This window comes from Pinus tabuliformis, chromosome 2_2 (genome assembly GCF_031772625.1).
Source record: "Pinus tabuliformis cultivar Carrire ecotype Pingquan chromosome 2_2, CPIR1, whole genome shotgun sequence".
In the NCBI taxonomy this organism is placed as follows: Eukaryota; Viridiplantae; Streptophyta; class Pinopsida; order Pinales; family Pinaceae; genus Pinus; species Pinus tabuliformis.
In genome coordinates, this window is record NC_142300.1 from 247,286,041 (window position 1) to 247,301,738 (window position 15,698).

At 40.3% G+C, this 15,698-nt stretch overlaps 1 protein-coding gene across 3 annotated transcripts in view; it reads left to right on the plus strand.

The window, feature by feature from the left end:
• LOC149192210 (chloroplast processing peptidase-like) overlaps window positions 1-15,698 on the plus strand; it is a 156,570-nt gene that overhangs the window by 103,577 nt on the left and 37,295 nt on the right. For all 3 annotated transcript variants that reach the window (XR_016254343.1, XM_089404504.1, XM_089404503.1), the window contains exons 2-3: window positions 13,294-13,362; window positions 13,462-13,530. Coding sequence is in view for 2 of the 3 variants with exons in the window: in XM_089404504.1 (XP_089260630.1) it covers window positions 13,294-13,362; window positions 13,462-13,530 (138 nt within the window). In the remaining variant the exon portion in view is untranslated. The remainder of the gene's footprint in view (window positions 1-13,293; window positions 13,363-13,461; window positions 13,531-15,698) is intronic.

The following is a 15,698-nucleotide window of genomic DNA, read 5'->3' on the forward strand; positions in this document are numbered from 1 at the left end:
AAGTCACTTGGGGTTAGATTAAAGGAGGAAAAGGAGGAAAATGTCATTCATTCTTTCATGAGCAGATTGAGAGAAGGAGAGCAAGAGAGCAAGGGAGATTTCTGGACAGTGAGCTGCGGAGTTTCAGCAGCGGAGTTTCAGCAGAGCGGAGTTTCAGCAGGGCGGAGTTTCAGCAAGTCTGTACAGCAGAGTTTCAGCAGGGCGGAGTTTCAGCAAGGCTGAGATAAGTTGTAAAAGTTTGTTTGCTGATTTTTGCTGAATATTTCTCTTACTGTAAAAAGGCATTTTCCAGAAATAAAGAAGAGCTCTCAAACTGGTTTTCCCCAAGAGTTGTAGGGGGTTTTTCCAGGGTCACATTGACCAAAAATCTCAGTGTTTAAATGTGTTTTAATGGCTGTTTATTACTGCTGATTTTTATTTCTGCAATTTCCAGCATTCTGTAAAATTTCCAGAATTTGTGTTTTCAGCAAATTTATTTTTTCCAGCTTGTTAAATGTATGGTTATGGGAAAGGGCATTTAACTATATGGGAGAAATAAGGAGAAACTGAAAACCGGGGTGGGAAATGAGAAATTTCTACATTATTTTGACAGGGATCAAGCCAACTAGTCGTTATTTTCCACTTGGAAGAATTATTTAATAAATAAGAGGTCATTTGTGTCTCAAGCCATTTGATTTTGGCTAATATAACTCTGAAAAGCTGATGTGAACTATCGTCCCACTGCGGACGTTCGAATAATCATAATAAAGACTTTGGGGTGCAGTTCATGGTGTCTTTGATCTATTGATTTGTGGTATGTGTTGGGTATGGGCATTCCTATATTGTGCTTTATAATTGTTATTAATCGTTATTTCATTGTAGGTGATAGGAACATTCTATTGGTAAGTTGTGGGCTTATCTTAGGTGATCCGATTCACTATGTGTTCTAACGATTTATTTTTCAGAAAATATATAGTGTTTGCAGGTTCCCCAACCCTTGGATTCCAAGTTCACAAACTTTGGATGGAGGCTGACTATGTTTGGATTCTAAATATTTTTATGGTTTTCTAACTTCGCTAAGGCTGTGGATTTTGCATCTATCTTTTGAAAATACATTTAGCCATTATCAAGGATTTACAAAAAAAATAATTTCTCAAAATTTTCTCAAGCATTGTACACGTATATTTTGTAAATATATTTGTAAAATAGATTTTTTTTTTGTAAATAATTTATTCTCTTAAACTTTGTTTTGTAGTTGGGGTTTTGAATTATTTTGAAATTGTGTGTATATTGGGGTTTTGGGCTATTGTAAATTCATTTGTGCAGGTGAGATCAAAGGAAAATAGTTGGATTAGAGCTAGATCTAGGCCCTTGAGGGTAAGATCTAGTCTCCAATTTTTTTGCAGGGCCAGCTACTGAAGAAATTTTGCAGAAATTGAAGATCTGAAGCAAAATAATTTTTTCAAGCAAGGGTTTGTAATTTTTTAGGGCCTCCAAGCCCAACATCCTTCTCCAAGCCCAATGTCAGCCTTTGGACCCCCTGTGTCACCCTTTTAGGGCCCTGCATCATCATTTTTGGCCTCTTAGAGGCTGGCCGTAAGCCCTAAAGGGCCTCGACCTCCTCCTTAGCCCCAACATCAAGCGTTTAAGGCCATTTTTGGCTTGGACGTGAGCCAAGAAGGCTTCAGCGCCCCTCCTAGACCTTAGATGGCAGCTCTAAGGGCTTGTCGTGGGCTTTTTCAGCCCTCTCTCCCTCTCGGCCTCCTTTCAGTCCTCTGCTGCCTCCTCTGCCCTTCTACCTTCCTTTTCGGCCTCCATTAGCCTCTGCGTCAGCCTTTCTAGCATCTTGCCCTAGCCGCTAGGACTTCTAGGCCTCTCCCAGTGCAACACTAGCCCTATTAGGCCTAGCGTTACCCTCTTTTGGCTCCATTTTGCCTTCAATCCGTCTTTGAAAATTTTTTGACTGAATATTGGTGGGTTTTACAGGAAGAAATTAGCTCAAGTTTGGTGTTTTTAGGCATCAAGTCCATTGGAAAAGTTTTGACAACTTGGGTGAGCAATCTTCAAGGCCTTGGGCCTAGGGTTTGGTCTCTAAACCCTCATTTCTCTCACTGTTTTCTACAGCGCTTGGTATCATTCATAACAGTGATAAAATTCAACTTTAAGTGCCCTAAAATCACATCTAAGTGGCCTAAATACACTAAGAAATTCATGGTAAAATTTTAATAGTGTTTTGGTAAGTTGGGCATTGATTATTGGGCATAGATCTAACTTGTTTATTGACTGAATATCTCTGCATAATCAATGAAATCGGATCTATATATTCTGAATACTACATCTTAAGAGGGCTAAAAACTCATAATCTCACATTGGCAAACTTGTTTTGACATTTGGTAACTTTTGGGCAAACTTTGGCACAAGTTATTTCACTAATAGCTCATTGTTTGCATACTTTTCTTACTGCCGTAATAAGTGATTTCAGATTTGATATAACACTGAAGAAATCATCATACGAAGGTTGGTTAGCTTGTATTTTCACTTGGAAAGTCATTTAGTGTCACATTTATTGTATTTGGTTCATACGTGCTTGTCATTTCTTGGATCCAGAGTGATTTACTTGCTGCTGTCCTAAAAGTTTAATAACTGCTCATTTAAATGTGATTGGGATATAAGTAACATAAGATTTTGCCTTACTCATGCTCTATAGATCAGAAGTAATTCTTGTTTCATGGTTTTATGTCAAGTTGGTTTCTAATTGTTTCACGGTGCACTAATACATTTGTTGTTGCGAGTTGATTGGAAATTCACAAGTTCACATCTAATAATAACACTCACTAAAGCACTATAATCTCAAATCATTTTGTGTTGAATATCTCAAGTCTCTTTGGGCATATTGATATCTTGTGGTCTAAGTCACATTGTTTCTTGATATCTAATTGTATTCAGTTGGCAAGCGATAAATTTGCATTTGAATATTTTGTTCTAATTGTGCTCTAAAAGTGTTTGAGAATCTATTTAGTTATTTGGCATTGTTTAAAGAGCATAATCTTAGATAATTATCATTGGCATAAGCTTATTGATTATCATCATTGGAATATCTTGAATAATTGGCATCTTGTGTTGATAATCATTGGCTAATTGTTAAGTGAATAATTGCTCTAAATTCTATTAATTACTGTCATGGGTTAAGCATCTTGTGGATTGGTATATCGTTTAACATTGACACTAAGTAAATTGGCACATTCTTGGTTGTAAGATTGATTCATAATTCATCTTGTCATAAGAAGCTAATCATAACTTAAGTACTTAAACATTAAACAATCTTAACCCAAGAGTCACTCATTCACCTTGCATAAGCTTTCTAAGCTTGGTTGATAGATTTCTAGGGCCACCCTTTCTCAATTTAGCTTGAGGGATTTAGCACCTTTCTAGTGGTTAACACGGTGACCTTGCAGTCATCAGAGCCACAGTCTTTGCAGTGCCGGAGGCATCGGGTGGTTGGAACATAGGGGGAGGTATTGTTAATCAAGCCTTTGCTTGCTTCCCGTTGGCTTCCATCCCACAACCTACTCTAAAGACTGGTTCCAAAACAGTTAAGAGGAAGGTCTTACTTAGAATAGGCATATAACTAAAAGTAACCAAGATTCTTGCATCACACCTAGGTCTTAGGATTTGCATATCATATAGGTTAGTGAAGCATCTAAGCAACGATTGTCCATCCGGTTACTTGGTCTCTAATTGATAATAAGCAAGAAATTGACTCCATAAGGCACTGGTCTCAAATTTGAATTTAATCTAATCCTTAAATCTTGCTTAAATTAACCAAGTAGCTAGGCCACTCAATCGTGTCTCCCGGACTCGTTGGTTTCCAACTTGTCCTTCATCTTCACATTTCCATAGGGACTACCCCCCATAGCCTGCTATTGGGAGACAACTAGAATGGAGAGGTCGGGGATCAGAGTGACAACCCCCGACCTGAGTCGTTGTTGCAGTGCCTGTACAATTTGAGCAACAACAAGACCAATCAGAGGCTACAACGTGGCAACCCTTATTAGCCAAGAAGGTTCTAAAATTGTTTTGAACTGGCCAGAGTGGTGGTCGAACCCTCGACCTCGGTAGGGGTAGGCCCAAAGGTGGCGTTCATAATGCTAACATCAAATATCTTATTTAAAGTTTGGATATACTATGATCGACCCAAAAATGGGATCGGCGAAGGTTGAACCCTGACGTCCCACCAACCATTGATCGACATTAGCCACTACGCCTACTGTTTCACATTGTAACCATTGTCTAAAGGTCTATTGTTAAACCTTTGTTACAACAACTTTCCAAATGGGGAAGGTCTGCGAGCTTGACCTCGGGACCTCCTACAACAAATTAACAATGGCAACCAATACACCATGCCCGAACGTCGTGTAATAACACCAACAAGATATTTGTTTAAGCTTTGTAATCTGCAGAAAAGGGATGGAGCGCAATGCCCGTAGGCTCGACCTCGGTTTTGGCGAGCCCCCAAAGACTTTATAACCAAGAGCTCTGCCAATGTGCCACAACACAATTTTTTGTAAAAGAGTCAAACTTCTGAGCTATTAAAGCTTTATGTAAGATTAACTAATTTAATTAAACTCAGCTTTTAAGCCCCCTTGGCAGACAATAAAGGGGAGAGATAGATTTTCAGAGGTTCTTAGAGGCCATTGTGCTACAACAAAATGGAGGACCAATTGCTGAGGTTGAGAATTTTGATGTAATTTCTCATTTTTGCATCATGATACAAGAGGCCACTTCATTGGAAGTGGACCCAAAGACATAGCCTGAACATTGGGTGAACTTCGTTATCAATTTTGGTGTTTTTGTTTTCCTATGCCTCTCTCTGTCTTCTGCTCTTATTGCTTCAATTGCAGCTCTATTATCTTTCCTTAAGCATTAATTGAGTTACTTCATTCACACTTAAGTAATTTTGCAAATTAGTTAGTTAACTATAGTGTTCCATGGGGACGTGTCCCCTAGGGTGGGGGACGCGCTTCCTCACTCCCTCACACTCCCGAGATGGGGAAACTCCTAGGGAAACTTTTCCCCACGTCCCCTTTTTTGGAAAACTTGGGGAAACTCTAGGGGGGTGTTTTTTTGATGACGAAATGCGTCTCTCTTGTGGGGGGGACGAGGGGACGCAGGGGGGATGCAAGAGGGATGTGTCCCCCCAAATTTTTTCGCTAATAACAATTAAAAAAAACATTTTTTTTTGTTTCATTGCTTTCTATGTTTATTTTTAGTTTAGTATTCTATGGCTGTTTTAGACTTCAACATAATGTCATTGTCATATGATGAATTTACTTTTTGATGTGCATTGCGTAATTTCAATTGTCAAATGATGAATTTAATTTAGATGTACCTTGCATAATATTAATGCCCATTGCCAAAATATGAATTTAGTTGGAACATTGCATAATGTCAAATCACTGATTCAAGTAATTTATTTTTAGATTTACATTGATGATTGCAGAAATGTCAAATGATAATTTTGATTCATAATAGTCTAATAGACTAATACGAAATGATGATCATATTTAGATGTACATTTCATAATTAATAAGATTTACTATCTACTAATTTAGTTATTGACATATTGTTGGGATTTTATTTTTTAATTTTTATATATTAAATTTTTAATAATTTTATAATTTTTATGACTCTGATGTCCCCCCATTTCCCCGAAATTTTCCTAAATTTCGGGGTTGCTTATATACGGCCCCCTTGTGCGTATCCCTGCTCCTGTGTTTCCCCGTCCCGGAAACTTGGTGGAACATTGGTTAATTATTCTGGATCACTAACTCTAGTGCCAAAAAGGGTCATCAAATGCGGTTGGATGTCCTCTCTAAAGTGTTGGAAAAGTCTCAATCATTCCCTCAACAGATGGCAATTGTACATAGGAGCAAGCATCTAAAATATGCCCTCAAAATCAAGTGAGATCATCATCATCGGTAAAGTAACCATAAGAGTATCATAGTGGGCCATATCTAATGCAAAGGGCACCAAAGTACTTCAAACGAGCATCCTTCAAATGTCTTCCTAGCTTAGAGTTTGTAAACAAGTTACCATGCTTAGATATGGGAGGGTTATCAAAAGGCCCTATTTGGTGCTTCCAACCCTAAGGGGGAGGAACAGTTTCAATCAATAGGTGCAAGTGATTAATGATATGGTAGTGGTTTACTTCATGGAGGATGCCACCATCCTTATATCGACTATGTGTGAAAATTCCTATACTCTGAAGGAACCCCTATTGCAGCAATTCTAAATCTACTTCACCTACTTGATTTTTAAATTACATTCATCAAGTTATTCTTCTGAATACTGAAGCAAATTACTTCTACAACCTACACTAATTAAATATTTGATCTCATGAAACAGAAAACAGAGCAAAGAACAAGATACATAAGACACTTATTTTTGGACACAATAGTCCGCGGAAAAAACCCAATGCGGGAAAACTGTTGCAGCAACTCTGAAGGTTTATTATTATGCAGGAGAAATATCTGAATACAAATCTAGGATGCTCATCTAGCAATCCTTTACAAAGAAAATACTGGCGGAAAGTCTGAGTGAGTTTTACCTCACTTCACCTGACAGAATTCTGGCTGATCCAACACAAGACTGGCTAACCTCGACTATTTCTGCGCTGGCTCTGCGTCAGCCGTGCGTCACCTTCTCTGTCCTCTGCGTCAGCTCTCTTGGCTGTTCCGGAAGTTTCGACAGTTCTGGATTCTGTGTGACAGATAACTTTTCTGCGTCAACTCTCTCGGCTACTGCACTGCCTCTGCGTCAGCGCTCTCGGCTGTTCTGGCAGTTTCGACTGTTCCGACAGTTTTAGATTCTGCATGACAAGCAGCTTTTCTGCGTCAGCTCTCCTGGCTACTGTGTTGCCTCTCTGCAAGCTCTCTCCGCCTCTCTGTTCTGTATTTTTCGGAAAGTCCTCCCGGATTTTCTCTGCCCTCAGCTGCAAGATCTCTTCAATCGATTTTCCTCTTGAGAACTTCTCACCTTAGAAAATCGATTTCCTCAATCTCTGTGTGTGTGTTTCCAAATGAACCCCAAACCTCCATTTTATACTTTTTCTGTTGAGTCTTCAACGACTGAGATTAAGTCAACGGCTAAGATTAAAACATTACTTGATCTGCCTTCTATATCATTCTCACACATATTTTGATTAAAACCCATTAACATTTTAATTTTCCTAAATTTAGACTTAGGAACCTTATTAAGAATATTAATTATTTTAATAAAATACAATCCGGGTAGAATTTCACCAAATGGTTTATGTGTTCTTTAGAACTCATGTGCCTTAGCCTCTCCACCAATTTTCAAGGCTAGAGCACTTCCGATGCAAACAAAAAATAACACTCCCTCTTAGCAAGGAAAGTGCTCTAGCAACAATGTCCACCTGCATGCTGCTCTGTTTTTGAAGCACCTCCTTTCTGCACTGTTGCTGCCACCAACACTGTGCTACTGCTGCTACTGTACTGCTGCCCATGACACTGCCACTGCCACTGCTGCATCTGTACTACAACTCCCTCTCAAACGCTGCATCTACTATGCTGCTAGCACTACCACTGCTAACACTGCATCCGTACTGCAACTTAGTTGCTGAGAGAAGCAACTGAAAAACATCCAAAATTAGTTGAACTTAACTGTGTTCAACATAATACAATGAATGTTGGAATTTGACTGCTGCTGATTCTGACCCTCTGAATCTTCTGCGTTGCTGTTGACTTCTGCACTGTGCCAATTGCACTGCTACCAACCTTGCTCTGTGCTGATCAGTCTCTGGTCCCCAACTACTGCATCTGTCCTCCAAGCAATCCACTGCATCATCTGACACTAAGTACATCTTGCTACTGCTGAATTTTGGGCTCCCATAGCAAGGAATTGATCTAAGAGGTGGACTCCTCAAGGATCCTTCCCACATGCAGTCCTCCCGACTATAGCTCAATGTCGCCCCATCTCCCTCCTAAAGATGCGTGGGCACTCATGGCATACTCACCCTCGTCAATCTTTGCTGAAGCAACCTTAGGATCATGTTTCTCATCCTTGTCCTTTTTCTTCATAGGGCATTGGGATGCATAGTGGCCCAACTCGTCACAACTGAAACATTTCACCTTCGAAATGTCCTTTCGCTTCGGCTTTTGCTGTCCCTTCGATGCTAGAGCTACGTTCTCCTCCTCCTCCTTCGTCTTTGTGCCACTCCCACTGCTGCCACTGAGGTTGACCTTCACTAGGTCCCTCCTTAACTCCTCTTGTTGAAGAGCCGCCCACATCTTCTCCCATGAAGGTAGTTTTTCTCTACCCAATATGCTTGGACGAAAATTTGCCATTCATCCGAGACTCCATTAAGGGCTATCCTCACCATCGCGGTTCGCTAAGGAGTGGACCCCACTGCAGCAAGTTGGTCTATAGTGTCCTGAAGGCGCTGAAGATAGAGGTTCACCCCTTCTCCTTTCTGCATCAAAGTCCGCTGCAACTTCTGCTCCAAATATATCTTCCTCTGTTCGGAAGAGCCTTCATCCAGAGAAGACAAGGCTTCCCACATCTCTCGGGCTGTATTCACTCTGTAAGTGTGAGACCACATGATCTAAAACTCCATCGAGAATGAGCCTCTTTGCCTTCCTCTGCTCGGCCTTGTACTTCTTCTTTTGATCGTTGCCAGTAGGAACAACTACAACACTATTGACGTAGGCCTCGAGATCCTATTCCTCCAAAACAACTAAGATTCTGGTCTTCCATATGACATAGTCGGAAGCTCCTTCTAACCTGTCATGATCTCTGAACCCATGTGATGCCACCTCACCCAACCGTCGAACTGACTCCTCTAGTCACTGCTTAGCACTGCTCAGCTACTCAACAAGTGAGAAATTCAAACTTTCTGGCGAAAAGTTCTTTGAGGAGAAAATTCCCCTTCTACGTGTCTTCGTTCTTTTCCAGCGGATTTCTGCCCCGGCAAAAACTACGCCCTTTAAGCACTGCGCTGAGGCTCTGCGTCACTCCCTCTGCCTCTGCAAACTCACGAATTGGAAATTGTACCTCTCCGTCGTCTCACTTAGAGAGAGATTTCCTCGGATCTGCTTCTCGGTAAGGACTGCACAATCCCTTCAAGGGGATTTGAATTGCTGCCAAGTGCAACTTTCAGCCTCACTGCTCAGCACTAGATCTACTCTTTCTGTTTCAAAATCAACGCTTTGATACCATGTGAAAATTCCTACACTCTGAAGGAACCCCTATTGCAGCAAATCTGAATCTACTTCACCTACTTGATTTTTAAATTACATTCATCAAGTTATTCTTCTGAATACTGAAGCAAATTACTTCTGCAACCTACACTAATTAAATATTTGATCTCATGAAACAAAAAACAAAGCAAAGAACAAGATACATAGGACACACTTATTTTTGGACACAATAGTCCCCGGAAAAACCCAATGCGGGAAAACCGGTGCAACAACTCTGAGGGTTTATTATTATGCAGGAGAAATATCTGAATACAAATCTAGGATGCTCATCTAGCAATCCTTTACAGAGAAAATACTGGCGGAAAATCTGAGTGAGTTTTACCTCACTTCACCCAGCAGAATTCCGGCTGATTCGGCACAAGACTGGCTAACCCCGGCTATTTCTGCGCTGGCTCTGCATCACCTTCTCTCCCCTCTGCATCAGCTCTCCCGGTTGTTCCGGCAGTTCCCAACAGTTTCGACAGTTTTGGATTCTGCGTGTCAGGCAGCGTTTTTGCGTCAGCTCTCTCGGTTACTGCACTGCCTCTGCATCAGCTCTCCTAGCTGTTCTGGCAGTTCCTGACAGTTCCAGTAGTTCCCGGCTGTTCCGATAGTTCTGGATTTTGTGTGACAAGCAACATTTATGTGTCAGCGCTCCCGGTTACTGTGTTGCCTCTCTGCAAGCTCTCTCCACCTCTCTGTTCTGTATTTTCCGGAAAGTCCTCCTAGATTCTCTCTGCCCCTCAGCTGCAAGATCTCCCCCATCAATTTTCCTCCTGAAAACTTCTCATCTCAGAAAATTGATTTCCTCAATCTCTGTACGTGTGTTTCCATATGAAACCCAAGCCTCCATTTTATACTTTTCCTGTTGAGTCTTCAACGACCGAGATTAAGTCTCTAATCAACGGTTACGATTAAAACATGACTTGGTCCGCCTTCTAAATCATTCTCACCCATATTTTGATTAATGCCCATTAATATTTTAATTTTCCTAAGTTTAGACTTAGGAACCCCATTAAAAATATTAATTATTTTAATAAAATGCAATTCGGGTGGAATTTCAACAAACGGTTTCTGGGTTCTTTAGAACTCGTGTGCCTTAGCCTCTCCACCAATTTTCAATGCTAGAACACTTTCGATGCTACCAAAAACTAACACCACAAAATTCCATCATTCTAGAGTGTTATAATGTGAATGTGGGGGGGGGGGGGTGGGGGCAATTGTTGGACCTAAGTTAACTCAAGCATTTGTGAATGTGGGGGGGGGGGGGTGCGGGCAATTGTTGGACCTAAGTTAACTCAAGCATTTGCCATAAAGTGGTGGGGGGGTGGCGGGGGGGTGGGGGGCAATTGTTGGACCTAAGTTAACTCAAGCATTTGCCATAAACTGGATGAGGGCTAATGAGGGGGTTAGAGCTCAGGCTAGGCTTTTGTCCACACACTTTATTATATCCTAGCCAATTCTTTGCATTTTATCATCATGGCTCATGCTCTTTCTTTTCTTTTTGCTGCATCAACCTCTTAGAGCAAAATTTTCTGGACCCCTACTGAAGGCTGAGGAAAAGAGGGAACCAATAGTGGTGATAGATAGCAATCAACTTGAAGATGGGATGTGGGTATAGGGGATAGACAGAAAGTGGTCACGTATGGATTACCATGGACTAGCAACATCATTCAATGGCGCCTATTTGTTTCTCTACTGGATAGTGGAAAGGAAGGCCTCTGGGAAGGTCACATTGGACTAGGGACTAGGGATAACCACCAAGGTGAAACATGGGAACAAGAGTACAACCAAAAGCAGGCTATCGTCCAATTCAACTTGTGATCCATACTAGAATGCCCTTAAACATTAAATAAAAGCATGTGATTAAAAAAATGGTTTATGTACGTTACAATAGATGACCCACTTTCATTTGATGCGGATGCTAGATTCAATAAAGCACTGACCATAGCATGCATGGAGGGCCTTTGAGGCTAGCTATCTGTAGATCATCATAGGGCTGCTGGATGGCAGACTGATCAGAATAAGAGAAAAAGTTCTTCTAAAGGTTACCCACTTCGGTGGGTAACAAGGATCAAGCCATATGATCCCTTAACTCCAAAGCTTCTCTACTTCTAACTCCCACCCGAATTTTGACGAAGGCCTCATCCACACTCCAGAGTGTACGAGAGTTCAGCTACCAAGTTGCTTAAGAGTTCCTCTAGCATAACTATGGGATTGTTCCTTATAGAGATGGATCACCTTCTTTTGAGGGGGCCCACCACACTTGCACACTTTTGATTTGTAGATGAGCTATTTATTATTATAAATCTGTGGTTAGTACCGTTGGTTCTTTAGTGATTTGCATGGCTCCTTGAGGACTTCTGTACAGCACAGGACCAAATATTTGTCCAACTTCAGCAGAATATTGTTATTCTCCGAATCATATATTGTCATATGGCTAGTTCCAGACTCATGACTTCCTACTTTCATCATCTAGATTGTTCATGCCATAAGAAGCCTGATAATTAGGTTCTGGCTATCAGAGCAGTTAGACAATTTAGACCCCCCTACCAGTTTCTAGCATGAATCTCACTACAAACATTTTTCCAGCCTTGGATGGTAGGGAAAGCGTCTTACAGTACTTGGTTCATTTTCATGAACGATTAGTGCTTTAGGGCTTCTATCTTGGTCTGCCCCTTCAGGTCCTTCAATCCTTGCCTTCTTTTACTCATTTGGGCTTTCTTGTAAAGCTTGTGTTATTTAATCTTTTGTTATATGTGCATTTCTACTGTTTTTATTGGAGATACTTAGGCAGTCAGAATGTCTTCTCCGATCACTGTACTTTTTGTAGTCCAATAGGCCATCTTTGGCCACTAGTGGACATGAATATTTTAATTCAAAATGATTTTGAATTTTTTTTTCTACTTTTTTAATACAACTTCTTGGTATCATAGAAAATGAATGTTTTGCCATAATTGCGATGGCAATCCTTCCAAATGGGGTCTGGGATATAAAGTTCCTTTTTGAAATGATGATGTTCTGGGACTGATTTTCTTATCTTGATTTAAGGCATTCTTATGAGGATCTGGAACATGACATGATTAGTTGATTCCTTTGCATTCTAACCATGATTGCATGAGGAAATACCACAGATTGCCCACGTGTGAAACCTTCTATTTGAAAGTCTCTTCCTTGCACAACTTGGGAGTTGAGCATCCTGTTGGTGTTGGAAAGGTTTAAATTTACGTGGCTGCGGAATCCCATCCAATTCTATGTCCCTAATACTCTTACCTTAACTCCCACACAGTTCTAGGTTCCTTGTACTCTTACCTCAACTTCTTGGATATTCCTGCCATGGATGCAAAACCCTTATGTGAGCAGCAGAACTTGAAATTTTGAATGAAGAGGCCCCTTGAATCTCACGAGTCATAACAAAGTCCAAATGGTCCTTTGATTCCTGCAATATGGGAAATTACTCTTGTTGGTGTCTGAAAGAAATCTGCCTTGGGGTCACTCAAAGATTTGGCCCTTAAATTTCATTTTTCTGCCAAGACTATACCGTGAGAGTGAATTCTGGTGAGTCCATTACCTTCTTTCTCACTAGGAGTGCACACCTCTCTTTACGTCAGTGGGAGGACATTTTCCTGCCTTATTTCCCCCAAAGGAATCTCCGTAGAGACAATTCTCTTATGTTGGATGTCCTGTTCCATGAGAACTGAGTAAGTTCATGTGGAAAGTTTAGTTTCATTGCTGGGCAAAACTTAAAGAGTACTGTGAATTGTCATCATTTTATCTCAAAGGCGAGTAACTCTTGGAAAGATAAATGGCAACGATGTGAAAGAAGCAGCATTAGACATGCAATGAACACACTAAGAATGTGAACTTAAGTCTTATCTCTGTAAAAATGAATCATTGCATAATGATACGTTCCACATACTACAAATGGTTTACCTCCTAAAATCAAAGATGTGATGTTATACATTTTCTGTTTTGAAAATGATCAGAACTTGTACTCAATGATGAAAAGCACATGAATAGAAATACTGATGCTCTTTTCTTGGATTTCTCTTCATAGATTTCTTATTATTTTTGGAGACCAGAGGTTGGTGATATTGTGATCTTCAGAGCTCCAAAACCAATGCAGGTTGGTCTACTCCATTCGATTGACTGCTATTGAATTTCAGTTTTCTATTGCTTTGTTTAACTTGTACATCCTGATTTTGCTTTCATCGTATTTTTGTAGGACTTAGGATTCAGTGCAGAGGAAGTTTTGATCAAAAGAATAGTTGCCAAGGCTGGAGACCTGGTGGAGGTAATTTTCATAGTTTTAGGCCAAGCATTACTTGCCCTCCTATTGAAATTTGAATGGTGTACTGTCTGCTTCTGTATTTGAGTTGTTTAGTATCTGTGCAGCATAACATATGTTTTGTTTCTTGTTCTAGGACAAGAAGGCTTAATCGTCAATTGCAGGGATTAACATATAATAGATTGTCTCCAAAATGTCTGATTGAATGCCCTATGCAAATTTTCCGCCTTCTATTTATTTTATTGTAACATTTCTGGATACTTTGTTTCTTCTAATTTGGTTTGAAATTTGTGCTTTTCTGCCTTTTATTCATTTCTTTGTAGATTTTCTAGACAGTTTTGTTTCTTTTTGTTTTGGAGGAATAATTGCTAAATATAGAATCAGTGGCCTTTTTTTAAAATTAGGTTTGGAATGTAGATCCCTGGGAAAGCCCACAGGTATTTCTCCTCATTTTGAGGATGGTATCCAGGGCCCAGGCTAAACTGTCTCAATGCATTTTGGTGCCTAACCTGGCAGGAACATCAAATGAGGCCTACTGCCTCAAAATCTAATAGGTCTTGTGAGGAGAACTCACAAGACGAGCTAGATTTTTTGGAACAACAATATGAGGTGTGGCTCATTGTCACCACAACCAACACCTTTTGCTCTTTTGTGGACTTTCAAGTTTCACCACTAGAGAGGCTTCCCTATGTTAGGTCACCTAAAGGATCTATCAAGTACAAGGGAACAAGGTGACACAATAGGCTTAAGGAGGACAAGTCCACCTAAGAGTAGGGCTCAACTAGCACAATAGGGCAATTCATATCCTCCAATAGGCCTAACGAGGGCATAATGTGATTTGGGGCTTGAGAAATAAAAAGGTAAATAGATCAACCTAGGATCACAAGGCCAAGAAAAGGCTTCCAAAAAGGGTATACCCTCAATTTATGGAGCAGGAAACCTTCAATAAGCCCCAAGTTGAAGCCTAGGGCAAACTAGGGGTTTTCTAGGGAAAAATATACCTAGGGCAAGGGACATTTGCCCTAAAATAGAGAAATTAGCCATGGGATTGACTTGATTTTGAGGCAAATACCTCACCTCCACATGTTGAATCCCTCTACCTAAGAATGTCTCAAACTCTAGTTGAGGGAAGAGCCCTCAACCTAGCTAGTGGCTTACTTTAAGAGGCTGAAAATGAGGTTAAGGAGGAGAAGATTGAAATTTAAGATAAGTTTCAAGATGATCAACCATGCAACAAAAGGCCAATGCCTTGACCTTGGGTGATGGAGTCTAGGGGATGTTAAAGATTGCTAAACCTTGGCAAAGGAGTAAGGGAATAAGAAACCCTAGGTTTCAAACCCTAACTATCACTTTTGTGAGGGAGCAAAGTCAATGGGGAGAGCTAGTTTAAAGGTTCACCCATGGGATTGTCATTCACATTCTATAAGTGAGTAATGCATACATTACTGTCATCAAGAGTTCATAGAATAATTTCCAACCATAAATTTGCACATAGAAACCCTAGATAATCAACCATTCCATACAATAGCTACAAATAACAAAGATTTATCAAATACAAGGTACACTTACAAAATAGAATGCATGAACAAGTCCTTTATTACCCCAAAATGACATCTCCAAAGCCAAATTAAAGCTCCATTAGCAAAAATCCATCATAGATCACATCTCCACAAGATTCAAGTCACAATTCAACTAGGCCGAGTTTCTCTAAGAGGGCCAAAAATGTCACAAGTGATGATGAACAAATGAGAGGAGTATATCCTCTATTTATGTGATGATTCAATCACCTAATTATCTTTACAAAGCCCTTAAAAACAAGTTTGATCACTAAATGACCTTGGGTTACAAGCCAACCCATTAGCTAACATCAAAATAAGCCTAATATGCCCACATGTGTGAGCCATAGCCTCCAAAAAGCTAATGTCACCCATCATAAGTGCTCCAAATGCCATGGCCAAGAGTGATGAGGTGTCCAAGAAGGTGTAGATGCCTGTAAGGTCCAAGATTTGAATGTTGGCCCTCAAATTCACCTCAATATCTCTTGTGGGGTCCCAAGATTCAGCTACGGTGCCATAAAGTGGTCTCCATGGGTCTCCATTTGTCAAACAATGTTGATAAATCAATGCTTGTAGGATTAGGGTTAGATTTCTCTTTCTTTATAATTACTTGTGAAT